Below are 18,582 nucleotides of genomic sequence, written 5' to 3'. Positions count from 1 at the left end.
CCAATGAGCACAGGTGTGGTTCGTTGACCCGCAGAGACCAAGAACGACGAAACGAATACATTTCGATGCGTTTATTTACGTTCCCGGTATTATGTCTCGCTTATAAATGATCAGCTGTTAGTCAAGCTTATGACGGCGGTTATCAGCTGACAATATTAATACTATTGTTCATGTTCCATTTATGTTTATAGATTTAGATAAATACTTATCTGAGGTTAAGCGTTAAGGCGGCAAAGAAGATGAGTGCGTGAAGACAAAGAGAGATGAGGTAGAAATAAAAGAAGGCGAGTACTGCGATAAGTTGTGTTGATGTCATGTGTTGGCATTTCAGAACCGCGACATAACCTTGGCATTCGGTGTTTGGGAGACAAATATTTTTTATACAGTTGAAGATTTGACTGTGTACACAAACAAGACCTTTCGGCTAACATGTATAACTTTCGGTGAACTGTTCTGGAGTGGTTTATTTTATGTAATATAATTTTATGTAGTAAAAAAAATAAACTGTTATAGCAATGTCAAGTGACAGTTCAGGAAACGCAGCTTTGCCCTGCCAGGATATGAGAAGACGATACAGGAAGAAGTTATTCGTAATAGTCATCTTCTCACTAGTTGCAGGGATGGTTTATTGGTTGTACCAGTATGACCACCGCATTGGTAAGCCAGAGTTCTGATTTCTAAAACATTTCACCAATATATCCATTAGACATAATTTTTTGGGGTTTTGTGTAATTTCTTCAAGAATAGTGTTATTGAACTTAAAGAATATTTGTGTTTATGGTAGAAATTCAGTAAGGGTTACATTACTTTTATAGCATGTGTTTATGACTAGAATGTTTCTAAAATTTATGTATGGGGTATGATTGCTGTACCCAGATAAATCAAATTTAAATGATAAGTCAGTCAACATCATTACCATATAGTGCTATTAAAAATAGAGCAAATCAGCAGACACAAATCTACTTGGTTATATCTGCTTTGTATAGCAATTGACCTTATACTGTACAAAATAACACAAAAATCCTGTAGGCTGTCTTTTATTTCAGTTTGCCTCCAGTACTTTGATTGCCATTGCTATTGTGCTTAAATTATAGGTTCAGTCCAGAATTTTGTCATAAAATCAATAATATCCTTATAAAAACTTGTTTGGTGTTTCTGGGGATTGCATTTCGAAGCTACTTTAACCTAATGCGACAGCAGTTAAATATGATAGATCAGGGGTATTCAACTTAATTTGTGAGCGTGCTGGATGGAAGATTTCTTAACAAACGGCAGAAACGCTTCTTCCCCCACCCCTTCACTCCTCTACCTCCCACCCACACAATAACACACAAATATATCAACACATTGGTCTGCCTCCAGGGGCTAATGTGTTGAGAGGCTGGGTGTTTGTCCCTGAGCCAGTGCAGCATGTGTGACTCTCTTCCCCTATCTTTCCTGGTTTGTATCTCTGTCATTCTTGACCCTTTCATTCTTCTGAATCAGAGGAAACCCTTGAGTTTCTAGATGAAGATGTGGACATAAGTCATGATTGTTTAGACCTCAAATTCATATTCACCCCTGTCCCCTTCTTCAACCACCTACCCCCCTCACAGATGACTTTTCGGCAGTATGAGAACAATAACCAGATGCACAATACAGCAAACAGTACTCTCTAACTTTGAATAAACTTGCCAATTAATGACATGTCCTGGGTCATTGCATGAAGTAATAGTGTTGAAATATCTGGAGATAGATTTGACACAGCTAGCCCCAGAGTGGAATGTGTGGTGTTCATCAGTGATGTGGGAACATTATTTTGGTTTTATCATCTTCATTCTTGAAAATGTTTGTTCACAAATGTGGGTACTTGCAAATATGCACCAGTAATAAGATTTCGTTCTGCAAATTTGTCCTTTAATTGGGAACAACACTGACGTTCAATTAATTCCATATGTCGGTAGTTGTACAGGTGCATCACTGAACTCAGGTGGATTTTTGAACAAACAGATTTTCTCCACATTCAGAGAAAGGTTTTTAAATCTGTTTTCAGACTCCATCTTCAACAAGTCAAAATTAACTTTATAAATCAATCATGTGGCACTGTGCTGTTTAGTTCACTTGTTCAAGCTCAGTACAACATGAAGAGTGTGAGAACTCTCCGTTCTCTTATTACTTTCAAAAAATTTAAGTTGGTTTTGGAACGTTAACACATAACCAAACGCTTAATTTAAAACCCTGCCTTCCTCTTCTAATCCCTTTTTCAAAACTTTTAAAGGTTGTATTAAATCTCTAGGTATCACTAAATCCCACATGTAGTCCTCGTCATCTAATTCTACCACTTTCGGTTTCAAGTTCATGAAGTTGAAAGAAGCATTGCAGGATATTAGGCCTAGGACTACATCAGTGTACTTCACTATGATAAAGAAAATCACCAGATTCAGAATACTGTAAGTTTTAGCCAAAAATGATTGGAACACACTATGGTTGACCCCGTGTGTTCAAATGTAATTAATTGTAGATGTCACTCTGGTCATCACATGTTATAAATTCGTTACTTAAGTGCTTGTTGATCAAAATATAGTGTAATTCAAGAGGCATATCAGTATTTCTGTTAGTAAGTTCATTTCTTATTCTTTCAATTAATCTGGTTTTTAGACCATTTTTATTCTTTGTTCTATCTGTTATTAACAGATGTCAATCCATCATATCCTTCAAAGTTTTACTCAGTTAGAGAAACAAATCCTTGCCTGTTGTAATTCAGTGGATGCTTTGTAAAGATGCCAGCTTATTTTACATGCTTTGTCAGTACCTCAAATAAAATTTAAAGTTGTGTGGTATCACAAACATCATTACTTTCAGCCAGAACCATCAAAAAGCACTTGAATGATTTTGATTTTTTTGCACACTTGAGCACTAATTACCCTCAGATTTATCTGTTTTCATCATCATTGTACTCCACAATAAGCTGACCAAATTTATCAGTTGTTCCTTTGGAACATATTTCTTCTGTTACAGAAACAAGACAGTTCTTTTCAAACTCCCCATTAGAAAGTGGATTCCCCTTTTGTGGATAATAAATGTGCAACTCTGTAGAGTAACTAATGCGAACTACAGCTGTATTTTCCTCTTGTGTTTCGTGAACATTTGTATTTTGTGGTGAGACCAATAATTATTATTATTTATTCGCTGGGGCCATCGAGGACCGCATTGTCTTGTTACATTTGGCAGTGAACTTTGCTTTCTTTTGAGCCCAGAATTCCCTCATTCTTTCTGAGTAGGCCTGCTTGTGTTCCACTGTCCAAGGGACACCATGTCTTCTTTTCGGTTGTTAGTCTCGGTTTAGCCCGTTCGTCACTATTTTTTTTCGTATAAGACTTTTGTCAAAGGCGTCTTCTGGTTTGATTTGTAGCACTTGAAGGTCTTCTTTGGTGTTTCTAAACCAAGGCATCATGGTTTTAGGTTTTGAATCAAATAGGCCTAGGTGAAAGATCTGTTTGGTCAACCTGTTTCTGTCTATTCATTTGAGGTGACCGTAAAACCGTGCCCGTTTTTTGCGGATCCTGTCTGTAATTTTCTCTGTTTTGCTATAGACTTCTTTATTGGATTATTTTTTGCTGGATGCCATTCTTATAGTTGGATCCCATGATTCCTGTAATTATTCTGCACTCCTTTTTCTCCAGTTCTTCAAGGAGTCCATTTCTGGCATTTAGTGATAGGGTTTTGGATGAATACATAACTACTGGCTTCAGAACTGTTTCATAGTGACTTATCTTAGTATTTTGGGAAAGGTATTTTTTATTGTAGGCTAGATCGTATGTGATGTTTGGTAGGCTATTTCAAGTTTGCATATTCGTTCCCTAAGTGCTTCCTTATCTAGTCCATTTTTCATGATGATCTCAACCAGGTACTTACATTTTTCTACTCGCCTGACGTCCCCCTATTTCGTCCGAAGTTTTGGTGGTGAGTCTTTGATGTTAATCATTACTTCTGTTTTTTCAAATGATATCTGCAGACTGGTTTGTTCGGCAATTTCCTGTAAATGATCGATTTGAATCCTAGCGGTTTCTACGTCGGTCAACAGAATGGTGATGTCATTTGCAAAAGCTAGACGGTTTACCATGATTCGTATGGATTTAGTTCCCATTCTCAGTGGGCTATAGTCGATTTCCATTAATCTCATTCACCAGGTCTGGATGAATAAATATTAAATATTTTCCTTCCATACTACTCCATTGTATTTATTGTAATTTATACAGATTTGTGAGACTTGTAAATAAATTTGAAATATTTTCCTTCCATATACTCAGTTGTATTTATTATATACAGATTTGTGCTTAGAGTTATAATCTGAACAGAGTGAGTGGCTCTCTGGTACCTCTGGTTTTCCTTGGGTTCCCTTTTTCACACCACACAAATGCTGGGGCTGTACCTTAAGGCCATTGCAGCTTTCTTCCCACTCCTAACTCTTTCCTATCCCATCATCAGTGTAAGACCTGTCTGTGTCAGTATGGCATAAAGCGAATTGAAAAAAAAAAAAAAAAAAAAAAGCCATAATGACACCTGATGTTGTATTCTTTAAAAAATGCTTTACACATTAGACAGACCACTTTTCCACAGTTCTAGATATAAAAATAATCATCAGTAATTTTTTCTATAAAAACATGTCACTCACTGTCCATTTTTCTACAAGTGAAAAGGGACATTTTTTACAAAGAAAATGTTAAAACACCTTTAAATGTCGGTAATTAGAAAGAATTTTAATTCACAGTAAATTACAACCAACCTTCCAAGACACTTTCTAAGTGTAAACTGGTACTTTCCTGTGGATATATTGAGATAGCTGGATCTAATCCCCAGTGGAATGCAGGAAACCTTTCACTGTCAAAGCAAGTACTGCAGCTGTAATTCCAAGAAACTAATTGGGAAAGCGTAATTCTTATCTGCTGTTAAAGGGGGAATATGCATCCTAAATCATTCCCACAGCCCATTAAAAATAGGCTTATTGAAACATCATGTCAAGAAGAAAACTACAAACAATTCAGAGATTTTTCATATAGATTTATCTAGATTGTGGGGAGAGAGGATGATTACCCAGTTGTAGTTGTAGTTCCTCTTAAAACAATAATCACCACCTCCCAACTGTCATTAGGAAGTGGAGAATTTGATGTAATAATAAGGTCTAAACATATATGTAAGTTCAAAAACAAATACCGTAGCAGCCACCTTGGAGGGAGTGAAAGAAGTGAACTCTTAACAATATTCAGAACAGTGTCAAAGGAAAGTCACTAATTTTTTAAAAAACGTTTTACTTGAAGACAAGCAAAATATTTTAGTGAAAAAATGCTGGAAACTTTTTAACAACAACTGTTCAGATGAATAGAAATAGTTTTTAAAATAGGCTAACTATAAGTACACCCATTCCATCTCATTTCACTAACCCATTTAACCACCACATTGTTTTTAATTCATTTTAATTCAATTCATATTTACGTAATATTTAAGAAGAACAAGGTACCTGATTATAATGTACTTAAAGATAAACACTTAGTGAATCACCTAAGCTATATAAACAGCTGAAGATGTTCTAAAAAAGAACGAAACATGTATTGTGTATAATGAATTAATTTGCTAAAATGCAAATATAAGTATCAAAAAGGTGGAAGATTTTTATTGTTATAAGTCTTTGTAATAGAATTTGATACGGAAAATGAAGCTAATTTCCTGCAATCAAGTGTTGTTGGTTCGTCTGTTGGTTCTGAACATCTGTTTGGGGTACATTAACTACAATATGAAATTTATGGACGGCAAAACCTGAAAAGGAACAGAAAGCCTGAATATCGGGCAACAGTGGCCCAAATGATAACTGAGAGTTAACCCACACGATCCATGGAAAATCTGACCTTCAACATATAGAATTTCAGATTTACACTGAAGTCAAGGTCCGCCAGAAAAATGCATACACTCTTTACGGAATAAATACTATTTATTGTGTGGGTTTTTTTACATTTAAATTTTGATTACACATGTAGTACTTTAGTTAAACATATGGTTACATGAGATGTTCAAAATGTTCACCGTTGACTGCCAGACACATAGCAGAACGATGAACAGTCACTGCAACTATGTCCGTCAATGGGGATCTCTGCAGATGCCGCTGTAATCTCCTGGTGAAGGGCCTCCAGTGTGCGTGGCTTACGTCGATAGACTTAACTTTTCACAGTTCCCCACAAGTAAAAGTCCGTAGGGGTAAGATTTGGCGACCATGGGGGGAACTCAATGGGCCCTCATCGTCCAATCCAATGTCCTGACAGATTGTCATCCAGGAAAACTCGTACTGCTATATGGTAGTGGCACCCCGTCCTGTTGGTAGAAGACTTCATCATCGGTTCCATAAAGCGCACGTACAGCTGGTGAAATTAATATGCGTAACATTTCCAAGTACACTGCTCCAGTGACAGTACCATCAAAGAAGAAGGGTCCTAGTAAGCCCCTCGACGACAGTCCACACCAGGCATTAACCCCTGGTAGATTGACCGCCTTGTCCACATGAACATGCGGATTTTTCGGACCCCAGTAGACACAGTTATGTCGATTCACTGTTCCATTAAGTTTAAACTGGGCTTCGTCAGACCACACTTACTTCGTCAGAAATTGTTCATCTTGGGTTACCATTTGCTGATACCATTCACAAAATTGCATTCAATGATCAGGATCGTCCTCATTAAGCGCATGCAGTAATCGTGGGATGTAAACTTTCCACTTAGCTGTTTTCAAAATTCATCGTGCACTTGTACTGCTAATCCGCACTTCCCGTGCACATTGCATAGCAGACTTCTGTGGAGAATTAGCAAAACTTTCCAACTCGTGAGCTGACGAAGCAGGACTGGTAGCTGTGCGCGTTCTTTCCGATCTTCCTTTGTGAATATCACAAATTGCACCATGCATCTTAACTTCCCAGTAATGCGTTTAATTGTTAGGCGTGTTGGGGGGTTCTGTTTCAAACTCCCTCCTCCACTGATCTTGGACTTCAACAGTATTATCAAACCTGATAAACCACTTCAGAATGTACTTTTGTTGCTCGAACGTCAAGCGTGCTCCGGCCATTTTGTTTTCCTACTATCATGATGCAAGTACTGACATTTGTTGAGCGAAAGAACATATTACAACATTTAAAAACAACGATAACAGTTGACAATGTCCATATCCCGATATCGTCTAACAAAGAGTGTATACATTTTTCTGTTGGACACACACACACACACACACACACACACACACACACACACACACACACACACACACACACACACACACACACACACACACACACACTCTCTCTCTCTCTCTCTCTCTCTCTCTCTCTCTCTCTCTCTCTCTCTCTCTCTCTCTCTCTCTCGTTTTTACGATGTGGCCTCTTTAAGTCCGGAGCAAGGTAGGTTTTCATGAGTTCTCTCCATCTGGGACGGCCTTGAGCGATGTTCTGCCAATTGATCCCAGTAATCTTCCGGATGTCTTTATCCCATCTGTCCGGTGGTCTTCCCCTTGGTCTGAGATGATCTTTCGGACACCTCAAGCACAAGCTTTGTCCACCTACCATTAGTTCTCCGAGCAACATGGCCTGCCCACTGCCATTTTAGGGTAAACACCCTTTCTAAAATGTCACTGACCTGATGTAATCTGCTCTCTTCCTGTCTTTCTTCGTCAAGCCTAGCATGAACCGTTCCATAGCTCTTTGGGTTGTTCTGAGTTTTTGCTTAACAAACTCGCTCAATGTCCAGGTTTCACAACCGTAAGTCAGTACGGGGAGAACACTCTGGTCAAAGACTATCTTCTTTAGGTGGGGTGGCATGTTGGATGTGAAGATTGAAGAATTTCTTCCGTAGGCTTGCCATCCTAGTTTGATACGTCGGAAGATTTCCGGTCTTAAGTCCCCTTTCATGTTTACAAGTTGCCCAAGATAGACAAATTCATTGACCTGTTGTAATGTGGTGTTTCCCACATGCAGTTTTCCTGCTGGGGCCCATTTGTTGAGCATTACTTTGGTTTTAGAAAGGTTCATGGATAGTCCCACTTTTTGACAGGCTGAGAGAAGATCTTGTATTAGAGTTTGTAGTTCATCGATGTCATTGGTCAAAAGTGTAATGTCGTCTGCAAACCTTAAATTGTTCAGCCTTTTCCCATTGATTTTGATTCCTGTGCTTTGCCAGTTGATTTTTGACATGGCCATTTCTAATACTGCTGAGAAGAGCTTGGGAGATATGGGGTCACCTTGCTTAACACCTCTTTGAATGGGAAAATCCGTGGTTGGCACATTGATGTTCACGAAGGCTGAAGAGGTTTCGTAGATATGCTGGAGAACTCTTATGTAGGCAGCATCGACGCCGTGTTCAGCTAAGGCTTGCATAACAGCAGCGTGGCTCACCAAGTCAAAAGCCTTTTCAAAGTCCACAAAGGCTAGACAGAGCGGCATTTGATATTCATTACTTCTGCTGATAACTTCACAAAGGTTGAGTATGTGGTCGATTGTTCCAAAACCTCGGCGGAAACCTGCTTGTTCAATTAGTTGAGCAAAATCAAGCGTTGAACTGATTCTATTTGTCATTACCTTGGTGAAAACCTTGTAAAGGACCGAAAGCAAGCTAATAGGACGATAGTTTCTGATGTCATGTATATTCCCTTTTTTGTGCAGGAGAATTATCATTGCTCTGTTCCAAGATGGAGGGATGAATTTATTGTGTAGACAAGACGTGAATATTTTTGCCAAGTGGCTTAAAGTTTCATCACCAGCAAGTTTGAGAACGCTAACTGAAAGGTTATCACTACCTGCGACTGATTCCTTTTTCATACTGTTTATAGTCTGTCTGATCTCAGATGGGAGAACTTCCGGGACTTGGGAAATGTTGGATAAGTCAGTTCCTGATGAACTCAAGAAGTTCTTCCCTATCAGTAATTCGTCCGTTGTCCCCATCTAATGCAATTAATTGCTTCTTCCCGATCTGTAGCTTCCTTTTAGCAGACTTCAAACTTGTTTTTTCAGATAAGCAAGTCCTTAGAGTATCTTCATTGAATTTCTTTAAGTCGGTTTTAATTCTCTTTCTTATGGTTTTGCACAGCTCAGAGTACTGTATTTTGTCACAGTCAGACTGAATTTTCATTTCTCTCCTCCTCTTTAGCAGGTTCCTGGTATCGTCACTGAGTTTCTTATCACGAGTGTTATTCTTTTTCAACCCTCCAATTACTTCAGCCGTATCCATTAGCATTTTTGCCAGATTTTCACCAGTTGTTTCATGTAGGCTTTGTTGAAGGGCTTGATGGAATTTCTCTTTATTTTCTTCTAGATGTTTATAAGATTTATTTGTTTCTTTTTCTCCCGCACTAGTTTAAGTCGATGTTCCCTAATGTTTAACTCGGCTCTAGCCCTTACTAGTCGGTGGTCACTACCAGTATTGAATCTGTTGAGGACTGATACATCTTTAATAATTTGAGGGAGTTAGAGAGAACAAAATCGATCTCATCGGTGAATTCAAAATTGGGACTTCTCCATGTCCATTTACGCCCTGGGTATATCTTAAAGAATGTGTTCATTTTACGCATGTTGGTGTACTCGGCAAACTGGACCAATCTCTCCCCTCTCTCATTTCTCTCGTCTATCCCATAGTTTCCAATAACAGTTTCACCAGTCTTACAGGTTCCAACCTTTGCATTGAAGTCACCCATTACTATTTGAAAGTCACAGTCACTCCCCTTCTCACAGGTTTCATATAGACTCTCATAAAAGAATTCTAACTCCTCGTCTGAATGGCTTGATGTGGGCGCATATACTTGCACAATGTGCATTTCGTATATCTTAGAGAGTTTTAGAACTAATTGCGCAATTCTACCTGAAGTACCTTCTAATACAGAGACCTTGTTTACGAGGTGTCTCTCTCTCTCTCTCTCTCTCTCTATATATATATATATATATATATAAAGAAATCTTTCCAATTCTACATAACTACAATTACAAATCTGTCTACCTATACTTGTCCCCTTAAACTAAACTACAAGTGATCGATAGACCAATGTCTCACCTAAGTAATGTAAATAATGTAAAATAAAATATTATAACAGCTGACGAATCAGAACCGTATTCGTGGTGTGAATTCCTCAATACAAAGAAATTAACTGAGTGTCAACACACTGCGTATCGTACCGTACACCCGAACAATAAATCTCAAAGTAAAAGAAAAACAGTTTAAAATAGAAAATGAAAGGTCATCGAGCTTGAACGCACATGGCTAAGTAGTAGGGACCAGTCTCCATTAGCCGGGTTTCCATGTGGGACAACCCTTACATTTAAGCCAATACTGATGCAACACTGTTATGGGAGCACTTTCCAGCTAGTAAAGGTTATGCCAAAACATGGCCTAAACAGTATCTGCTAATGTCTTCCATACCTGCATCCACTACTTCAGACAATATGATCGTTCAAGTCGATTAATGAAAATGACCTATCTATGACTTGGCTATGTACAAACAGCATCCTGTTCCTATTGTTCAGCTAATGCTACAGTGTCTACACACCTCTAACAGTAATCATGTACATTATTGTTGAGCCAACACTAAAATGTCTACACATCACTAACAGTAATCTTGTACATGCAGCATGCTGAGCCAACATATCACTGATACTGTCGGGCGAAATCGAAAATTTAAAACAATGTCCGGATATTTCAGTCTAATTCTGATTGACGTTCAAACCCATGAAATAAAATCCTCTACAGAAATGAACTTGAATCTTGAATACTATTTACTATGTTCATTTCCTACAATAAAGTGTGAAATCAGAATTTAATAACGGGTTTGAATAGTTCAATCTATCACTCATTAAAATTCAAACTCGTTAAGTGAAGTTCGCTAAATAAAAGTAAACTTAAATCTTGTCTGATATTACGTGATATTAATGAAAACAATAATCACAACCACCTCGATATTCTCAGCATAGTGTGAGGCTGCAAATACCCTGCAGTGTTAACACTCCAAACATGTCATTGTAAACTCGCTCACCAGCCACAATATTTCCAGTTCACGATGTTTTTCGCCTCTTAAAGATACAGAATAAAATTCAGTTTCCAATAACCAAGTATTACCTCAACTGTGTGTAAGAATGTATTTTGTTTTTGAGGTCAGTTATAACAAAATGTACTTCGCTGGTATCAAATGGAACTGTCAGCTTGACGTAACTGACGTTATCTACAGTCTTACGTAAAATAATCATGGCAGAATATCACTTGTACTTAAAATATGTGTTACAACGCACTTATTTGGATTTGACAACCCTTACATTTTTCAATCGCTCTGTTTAACATACTTCAGTATCGCTACAGGATGTCGCTCCTCTTATAGAACCTGTCTCGGAAACATTACACATTACCTTGTCACAAAAATTCCTCTTCATGAAAGTACAGGGCATTTTCTCTTCCGCATCCTGTTTAGAAATTACCACTCATAAAATACAGAGCTTACTCTGCCTCAAACTTTCTTTCCAATTATCCTCATAAATATTTCATTCCTCATTCTGATCCATTTTCTTCTGGAGCTTGATAAATTTTTAAGTACGAGTCATCCTGTAATCAGACAACTTCATAATAATCTCAAAATAGCTTCTCAAAATTCTCCCAGACCTCAGGAGCAAAACAGCATGCCGTGACACTACTACTCAAATGCACGGTGTCACAAAATTAAATTTCCAAATGCCAAATATTATCTCACTTCTGTGGATTTTGATATGAAACAACTGCTGAATGCATTATTATTATCATCTCAATTTATGCCTAACGTGATTATTATTATTATTATTATTATTATTATTATTATTTATTTTTTTGATTCGTTGTGCCCAGCTGTGGAGCGCGTTTGAACTTATTTTGCACAATGTTTCTTCTTCTTTTCTTCCCAATATCTCTTCATTTTTTCACTGTGTTCCTTTCTGCGTGTTTCTGTCTAGCCTGTATTTCTTGTTAGTTTCTCTGCAAATTTATGTTTGTTTACTAAGCTTCTAAATTTCATTCTATCTTGAATGGTTTCATCCTCAATACCCATTTCTTGTAGATCTTCTTGAATTTCTGCTAACCAATTGTTGCGGATTTTCAGGGTTAGAGCTAGATTTAGAATTTTCTTTGTCAGCCTGTTGTTATCCTTATTATTATTATTATTATTATTATTATTATTATTATTATTATTATTATTATTATTATTATTATTATTATTATTATGATTATTATTATTATTAGACTTTATCACATTTATAAAGCCTCCGTGGCTTAGGCGGCAGCGCGCTGGCCTCTCACCTCTGGATACCGTGGTTCAGATCCCGGTCACTCCACGTGAGACTTGTGCTGGACAAAGCGGAGGTAGGACAGGTTTTTCTCCGGATACTCCGGTTTTCCCTGTCATATTTCGTTCCAGCAATACTCTCCATTAACATTTCATTTCATCATCTGTCATTTGTCATTGCCCCAGAGGAGTGTGACAGGCTTTGGCAGCTGGCACATTTCCTATCCTCGCTGCTAGATGGGGGCTTAATTCATTCCATTCCTGGCCCAGTCGAATGACTGGAAACAGGCTGTGGATTTTCTTTTCACACTTACAATTATTATCTTTACTTTATCATTATTACAACTTTTACTGGCATGAACATATTTAACTGATTTTTATTGTAATATTTAATTTCACATTTTAAGAAAATAAACAAAATTCTATGCCTCGCGGCTACACATGACCGAAAATCGCACCTACAGTGTTTCCTGGCACGCTTTCTGGGGATGTGACACAAAATCATCATCACAACACACTTAATTCTACACATGTCACATACACAATGCGGTGTCATGTTTAACTAACTAATTCAAGAACTTGGTGACAGACTTGGGATCTTGAAAGCCGTATTGGCTTGAGAGAGGTAGGAAAGGCAACTACAAAGACATAATATTGGAATTAGACAGACCTGTAATTGTGCTGACTTTTGTGGCATCATTTTAGCTGCATTTAGCAAGCCAGCAACCTCCGACTTAGTGCCTCATAATGATAGGTGGCATTGTTCACTTAGATACTAATCAATTACACTGACTCTGCACCTTTTTGATGATGCAGTGCAAATTAATTCTTCTTCTGATAAATTATAATCTAATACAATAACACTTTGAAACATACCGAAATGAAAAGATATGGTGCACAAAATTATAACCTCACTCATTGCTTGGACCGCATGAAGCTACTAATGTCTAACGGCCAGGTGTTTGTCCCTGTATATCTGTGGGAAGAGATAATGCTCGTCTCACCTTCTCACCCGCAAACCAAATGTTTTCCCCGTGGTCAGGTAACCAAAGATCGTATTAACAGACTAGATAGACAGACTTTAATCTCCTTTACAGAAGTTCATTAAAAACCTTCAAAATCGCTAATGCACGGTGTCACAATATTCCCGTCACCTGCGTTGACTACAGCATTTCTGTTATTTAACTCAAAGTTTTCACAACTTTTGCCTTTCCTATCTCTCAAGCCATATTGCCCAGTACTTGAACTTCTCTTCTCTTCTTGGCGTCGACTGTCGCAGGTTTACCCTCTCGGACTGGTGAATGCTGAGTGCTTCTCTCATGGTCAGAGGGGTTATTTATATGAAATCTAGGGATACGGAATGCAAAAACATAATTAACTCAGTGGTGTAGCTCCTGTCTTCCCACCCAGATGCTAAGGTTTATATCCCAGTGGATTTTAGGTTGGAATTATCATTTGAAAAATGATATGGCATCAGGAAGATTATACAGCTTTAAACTGAGTGTGTTTTTCTAATGCATATGCACTTCGCCATGATGGATGGTTTGACAACCTCATTTCTTTGTGTGCACCATCTTTGGTCAAGGGATTAGTTACTCCTTGCCTCTTGTGGTCTTTTGTCACATAACAGAGAAAATTAATAGAAATTGACTTTTAACCTATTAGGTCATGTTACGTACATGTAGTAAGTGTTGAAGAGATGTTAAGTACAGAACAAAAATGGCAAACCAGACACCAGTGGGATCCGAACACACAACCTCCCGATTTTGCGTCATTTGCCCTACCAATTGAGCTATGGTGGCCTAGGCCATCTTTGTTCTGTTGGAAAGGATCTAAGCTGCAGGTCTGGCACTACCACCATCACACTGTACAGTGCTTGCAAGTCGCCTGTTGTGGGCCAAGTCAATGGATATTGAATTTTCACAACCGCATTGTAATCAGAATAGACTTTCAACCTATTAGCTCTTGTTACGTACGTGTACGTCTTGAAGAGATGTTAAGTACAGAACAAAACTGGCCAATCGGACACCAGTGGGATCTGAACCCACAACCTTCAGATTTTGTGTCAGTTGCTCTTCAACATAGAAAGTATAAACTGTCAGTAACATTCATTAAGAACATCTACAGAGTTAACTGCAAGCACACACTCAACACATTATCTGCCACAGCTCTTCACTTTACTCTCATTGTTTCTCCAAGCTTTTTCTCTGAGAGTGAAATCATGCTCTGTGGTCACACTACAACCAGTAGGAAATTGCTCTCCTAGATGACAATTAATTTTCTTTAACAGGATTTCTAGCTCTTTCTGTTATCAAATCAGTGTCATCTCCGAAACGTATTGTTCAGTACAATTCATTGTTTATATTCATTCTGTAACCTTTATTACAGCGGTTACACTAAACAAAACAGTAAACACAGTAAAGGAAGGTAAGTGCCATTGCGCAGTACCAAAAAATCTTCACACACAGTTGAACATCAGCTGGAACTACGCGGATTTCCGCCGACAACAACATGCGTAAATATCAGTAGGGCCAACTAGTGGACAGTAAACCAGGAAGATGGAAGGAGCTAGGACTTACCGATGGCATGGACATGGCTTAGATTGCAGAATCCGAAATAATCAACCGTGATCCTTAAATTTGAAAAATAATATTTGCAAATGGATTTTACAAATACATTCCGAACAAAATCCGCCAACTTGGAACTTACGAACTGTATGCTCTGTGATACACATAACTCAGTGGTTCTTTGATAATACGTTCCTACAAGTTCAAAATTTCAAACCAACTATACATCTAGTTACAAATCCAGTTGTACAATGCAATTTACAGTGAAGTAAACATACTCTCCAAAACTCTAGCGTACATCAAGTGACACTGAACTACCAGAGGCAAACCTCAAGTTAAATATATTAAACTACAATCTACATATTTGGTGAAACCAGAAATGGGAATGCCTCGAAAACAAACAGGCAAGCCCAGCTGAAAAGCTAAGGCGTCATAAATAATTAATCTGGCGAATCTAGGTTAGGCTAGGGCAGACTCCTATACGAAGTAGCAACCGAACATTACGGAAATTTTAGCCGGAATGGAATTCAAGAGTGCTTACCCGAAGGTGGCCCAACCCCGGTAGTGAGGCATCGCACAGGACGTAAAACTTCAGACAGACTAAGGCAGACCAGGCCAAGACAAAACCGACAGAATTAATTACGAAAGGTGCCTCGCGCTCTTATAAAGGTAAACCCTGGCCTTGGAGTAGCCAATCAGAATGCATGAGTCCGCCTATCGCCACCTAGGTTTACCAATCACAACTCCTACTTTCAGTCGCGAACTTTAAATAAGTTTCTTGAATACGCACGTTCGCGAATCTTCCATTTCCAGAATAGTTAGAAAATGCCTTCTAGAACACATAACCAACAAAAGGCAACACACCCAGTTCAAAAATTCATGTGACAAAAATTTCTGGATACTTCCAGTAAATATAGAACTGAATTCTACTATTCTACCACATGTTATGAAATATTACACTGTACAGGTTAGGTCGTTACAAATAAAACATTATCACCACACTTTACAATAATAAAGTCTTCAATAAACACTTTCCACTTCCACTACATTGTTCACTTGTGACACATTCCATGGATGCATGTGGCAATGACGGGATAGGAAAGCAGACATGGCCTTAATTAAGGTACAGCCCCAGCATTTGCGTGGTGTAAAAATGGGAAACTACGGAAAACCATCTTCAGGGCTGCTGAGAGTGGGGTTCGAACCCACTATCTCCCGGATGCAGACTTACAGCTGCGTGCCCTTAACTGCACGGCTAACTCGCTCGGTAGGTCCTATGTAGTCAAAGTAATTTTATGACCATTTATTAACAAAAGAAAGCAGAGAACAGACTAATTACAGATTCAGCCTATGTGAGGTTCATCAGATACTTCATAACACAAGGGCTATTTTCAAACTACGTTTTCAGAAGAAATGAAATACTGTAATTTTAACATTTTCTGGAAATCGCCCTTGAACAATCCCATTCATCAACCTGGTATTAGGCCTAACTTGCGAATTTTGAACAGCAGTCAGTCTACTTGAGGGTCAAGGCTCCTAATCAATAACCGTTAGGTTTAATTCACTACTATTATCTTTAAAAGAACCAAATTCAGAACATACTCTCGTGGTTGTACCTCGTGTTACAGTTAATCAAAGAGAACTAAGAGAGATAATTTATGTTCGTACCTCATGGTATTGTAAACCTGTAGATAGTTGTGATTTTGATACCTGATCATTATTTTTTTAAGGGTTACTTAAAGTTATTAAATTAAAAATGTATTTTTCATTCCTTTTTCAGATACAAGTGCTGATGATCTTTTGAAGGAAGCGGTAAGTAGATTTCTTGAAATGTTTGAGAGTTTTTCTCTTTTCTCACCTGACCTAAACCTCAGATAGGGGCCGATGACCGTAGATGTTAAGCCCCTTTAAACAACAAGCATCATCATCAAACCTCAGATATGTATTCAGTCATATAATAATGGACCATTCTTATTCTGTCTTCCACTGATGAAGGCTGAAGCCAAAAAGTTTGGACTTATGTCTTTCTTTTATGCATGAAATTGCCTGGTAGCTATGATTCAGGCACCAATTCTTTAATGGCCTGACACCAAGGTAAGCTGGTTTGAGTCTCATTGGCAGAAAACATTTTCAACATCAGAATGTTGGCCAGTAGAGTAGACGAGGTGGTGGTATACAATTACTAATCACTAGATTGCATGCCAAAAGCTTGGATTTCGGTGCGACGTAAAGCCCCTAGCAAAAAAAAAAAAAAAAAAAAAAGCTTGGATTTAATGCCATACCTCTCCGCAGTGTTCATATGGAGTGAGGTCATATGACACTGGGCAGTTCATCTGCCGGATGGGGACGTAAAGCCTGAGCAGACATCTTGGTATTATTCGATAGGCATAGGCTATGTGCTGATACTGGATTTCACCCTCTTCCTACCTCATCATCATCATCATTATCATCATCCCACACCCAGACATGCACATCGCCCATGGGTGTCAAACAGAGAGACCTACACCAGGCGAGCCGAGCTTATCCTCGGACATACACTGAATAAAATAAAATATCCATGCGTGCTTACATAGCAAGTAATGGTTAATTTATTTCTAATAATAGAGGCTGTGTTCCTTGTTTTTCCAGCTGCTGGAATGCTACAAGACTAAACCTCAGATTCGCGGTCAGTTGCATAGTGATGGTCCTACAATATATGCCATAACTCCTACATACTCAAGACCTGTCCAGAAAGCTGAATTAACCAGGTAAATATATTGTTTTTATTGATGGTCTGTAGACCTTTGCTATTAAGAGCTGATTGACAAGTAACATATTGTAGTTACCCAACATTCAAAGAGACTTGAGAACCATTACAGTACAACATCCATTGAACTTGCACTGATAGTGGGGAGAAAAATTGCATCACTGTGACTGTGTATGTCACTGTATTCATGATTCAAGTGGCAGGTAATAACATTACATGGTCAACAGCACAGACCAAACCAAGCAATATACTTCCAAGTACTGAATGCGCTTAGTGTCGCATCAATATACAGCGCATCCATCTCTTGGGCAGCCACACAGACTTGTATTCTCGATTGTAGATAAATATCATCCTGTGGTATAGGGTTCCAAACCTCTTGCACCTGTTGTTGCAGTTGTGCAAGATTAGAATCTGGCTGTAGAGACGCAGTCAGATGTCCTGTCATATCCCAATCATGTTCAATGGGAGAGAGATCTGGCAATCATGGTAGCCAGGGCAGTTGTCGAACACCAGCGAGAGCATATCACTTAGTAACAGCAGTATGTGGATGAACATTATACTTCTCTGAAACAGTACATCATCTTCCTCTTGTAGGAATGGTCACCGGATGGCTTGAACGATGTCCTGGATTTAGCGGGCACTGTTGAACAGACCCTCTGCAAACACCAACAGTGAACAGGAATTGTAGCTTATTGCCCATTACCTACACTGTGATGTGTGGAGTTACGCTTGTATGTTTGGGACAAATTCACTCTGGATGAGATGACACTTGACGTCATGCATATAAACAGCCATCAAGTGCATGAAAGCAGAACCTGCTGTTATCGTTAAAACAAAACAGAGTACCATTCTGTTCTTCAAGTGATCCTTGCTCGACACCACAGGAGATGTGCACAACATTGTAGTGACAGAAGGGGAAGCCAGGGCAAACGCACACATGTTTGTAGTCCTGCTGCAAGTAGACAGTTCCCA

General features: G+C 38.6%; 1 protein-coding gene across 1 annotated transcript in view; it reads left to right on the top strand.

Moving 5' to 3' along the window:
• Window positions 1-339: 339 nt before the first annotated feature.
• The window catches only part of GlcAT-I (Glucuronyltransferase I), a 34,224-nt gene continuing 15,981 nt past the window's right edge, over window positions 340-18,582 (top strand). Inside the window, exons 1-3 of the mRNA XM_067155169.2 lie at window positions 340-657; window positions 16,645-16,676; window positions 17,493-17,611. Coding sequence (XP_067011270.2) covers window positions 516-657; window positions 16,645-16,676; window positions 17,493-17,611 — 293 coding nt within the window. The 5' untranslated portion in view covers window positions 340-515. The remainder of the gene's footprint in view (window positions 658-16,644; window positions 16,677-17,492; window positions 17,612-18,582) is intronic.

This window comes from Anabrus simplex, chromosome 11 (genome assembly GCF_040414725.1).
Source record: "Anabrus simplex isolate iqAnaSimp1 chromosome 11, ASM4041472v1, whole genome shotgun sequence".
NCBI classification, from domain to species: Eukaryota; Metazoa; Arthropoda; class Insecta; order Orthoptera; family Tettigoniidae; genus Anabrus; species Anabrus simplex.
Note: the sequence above shows the minus strand (reverse complement) of the source record. Positions and strands in the feature narration are given on the sequence as shown.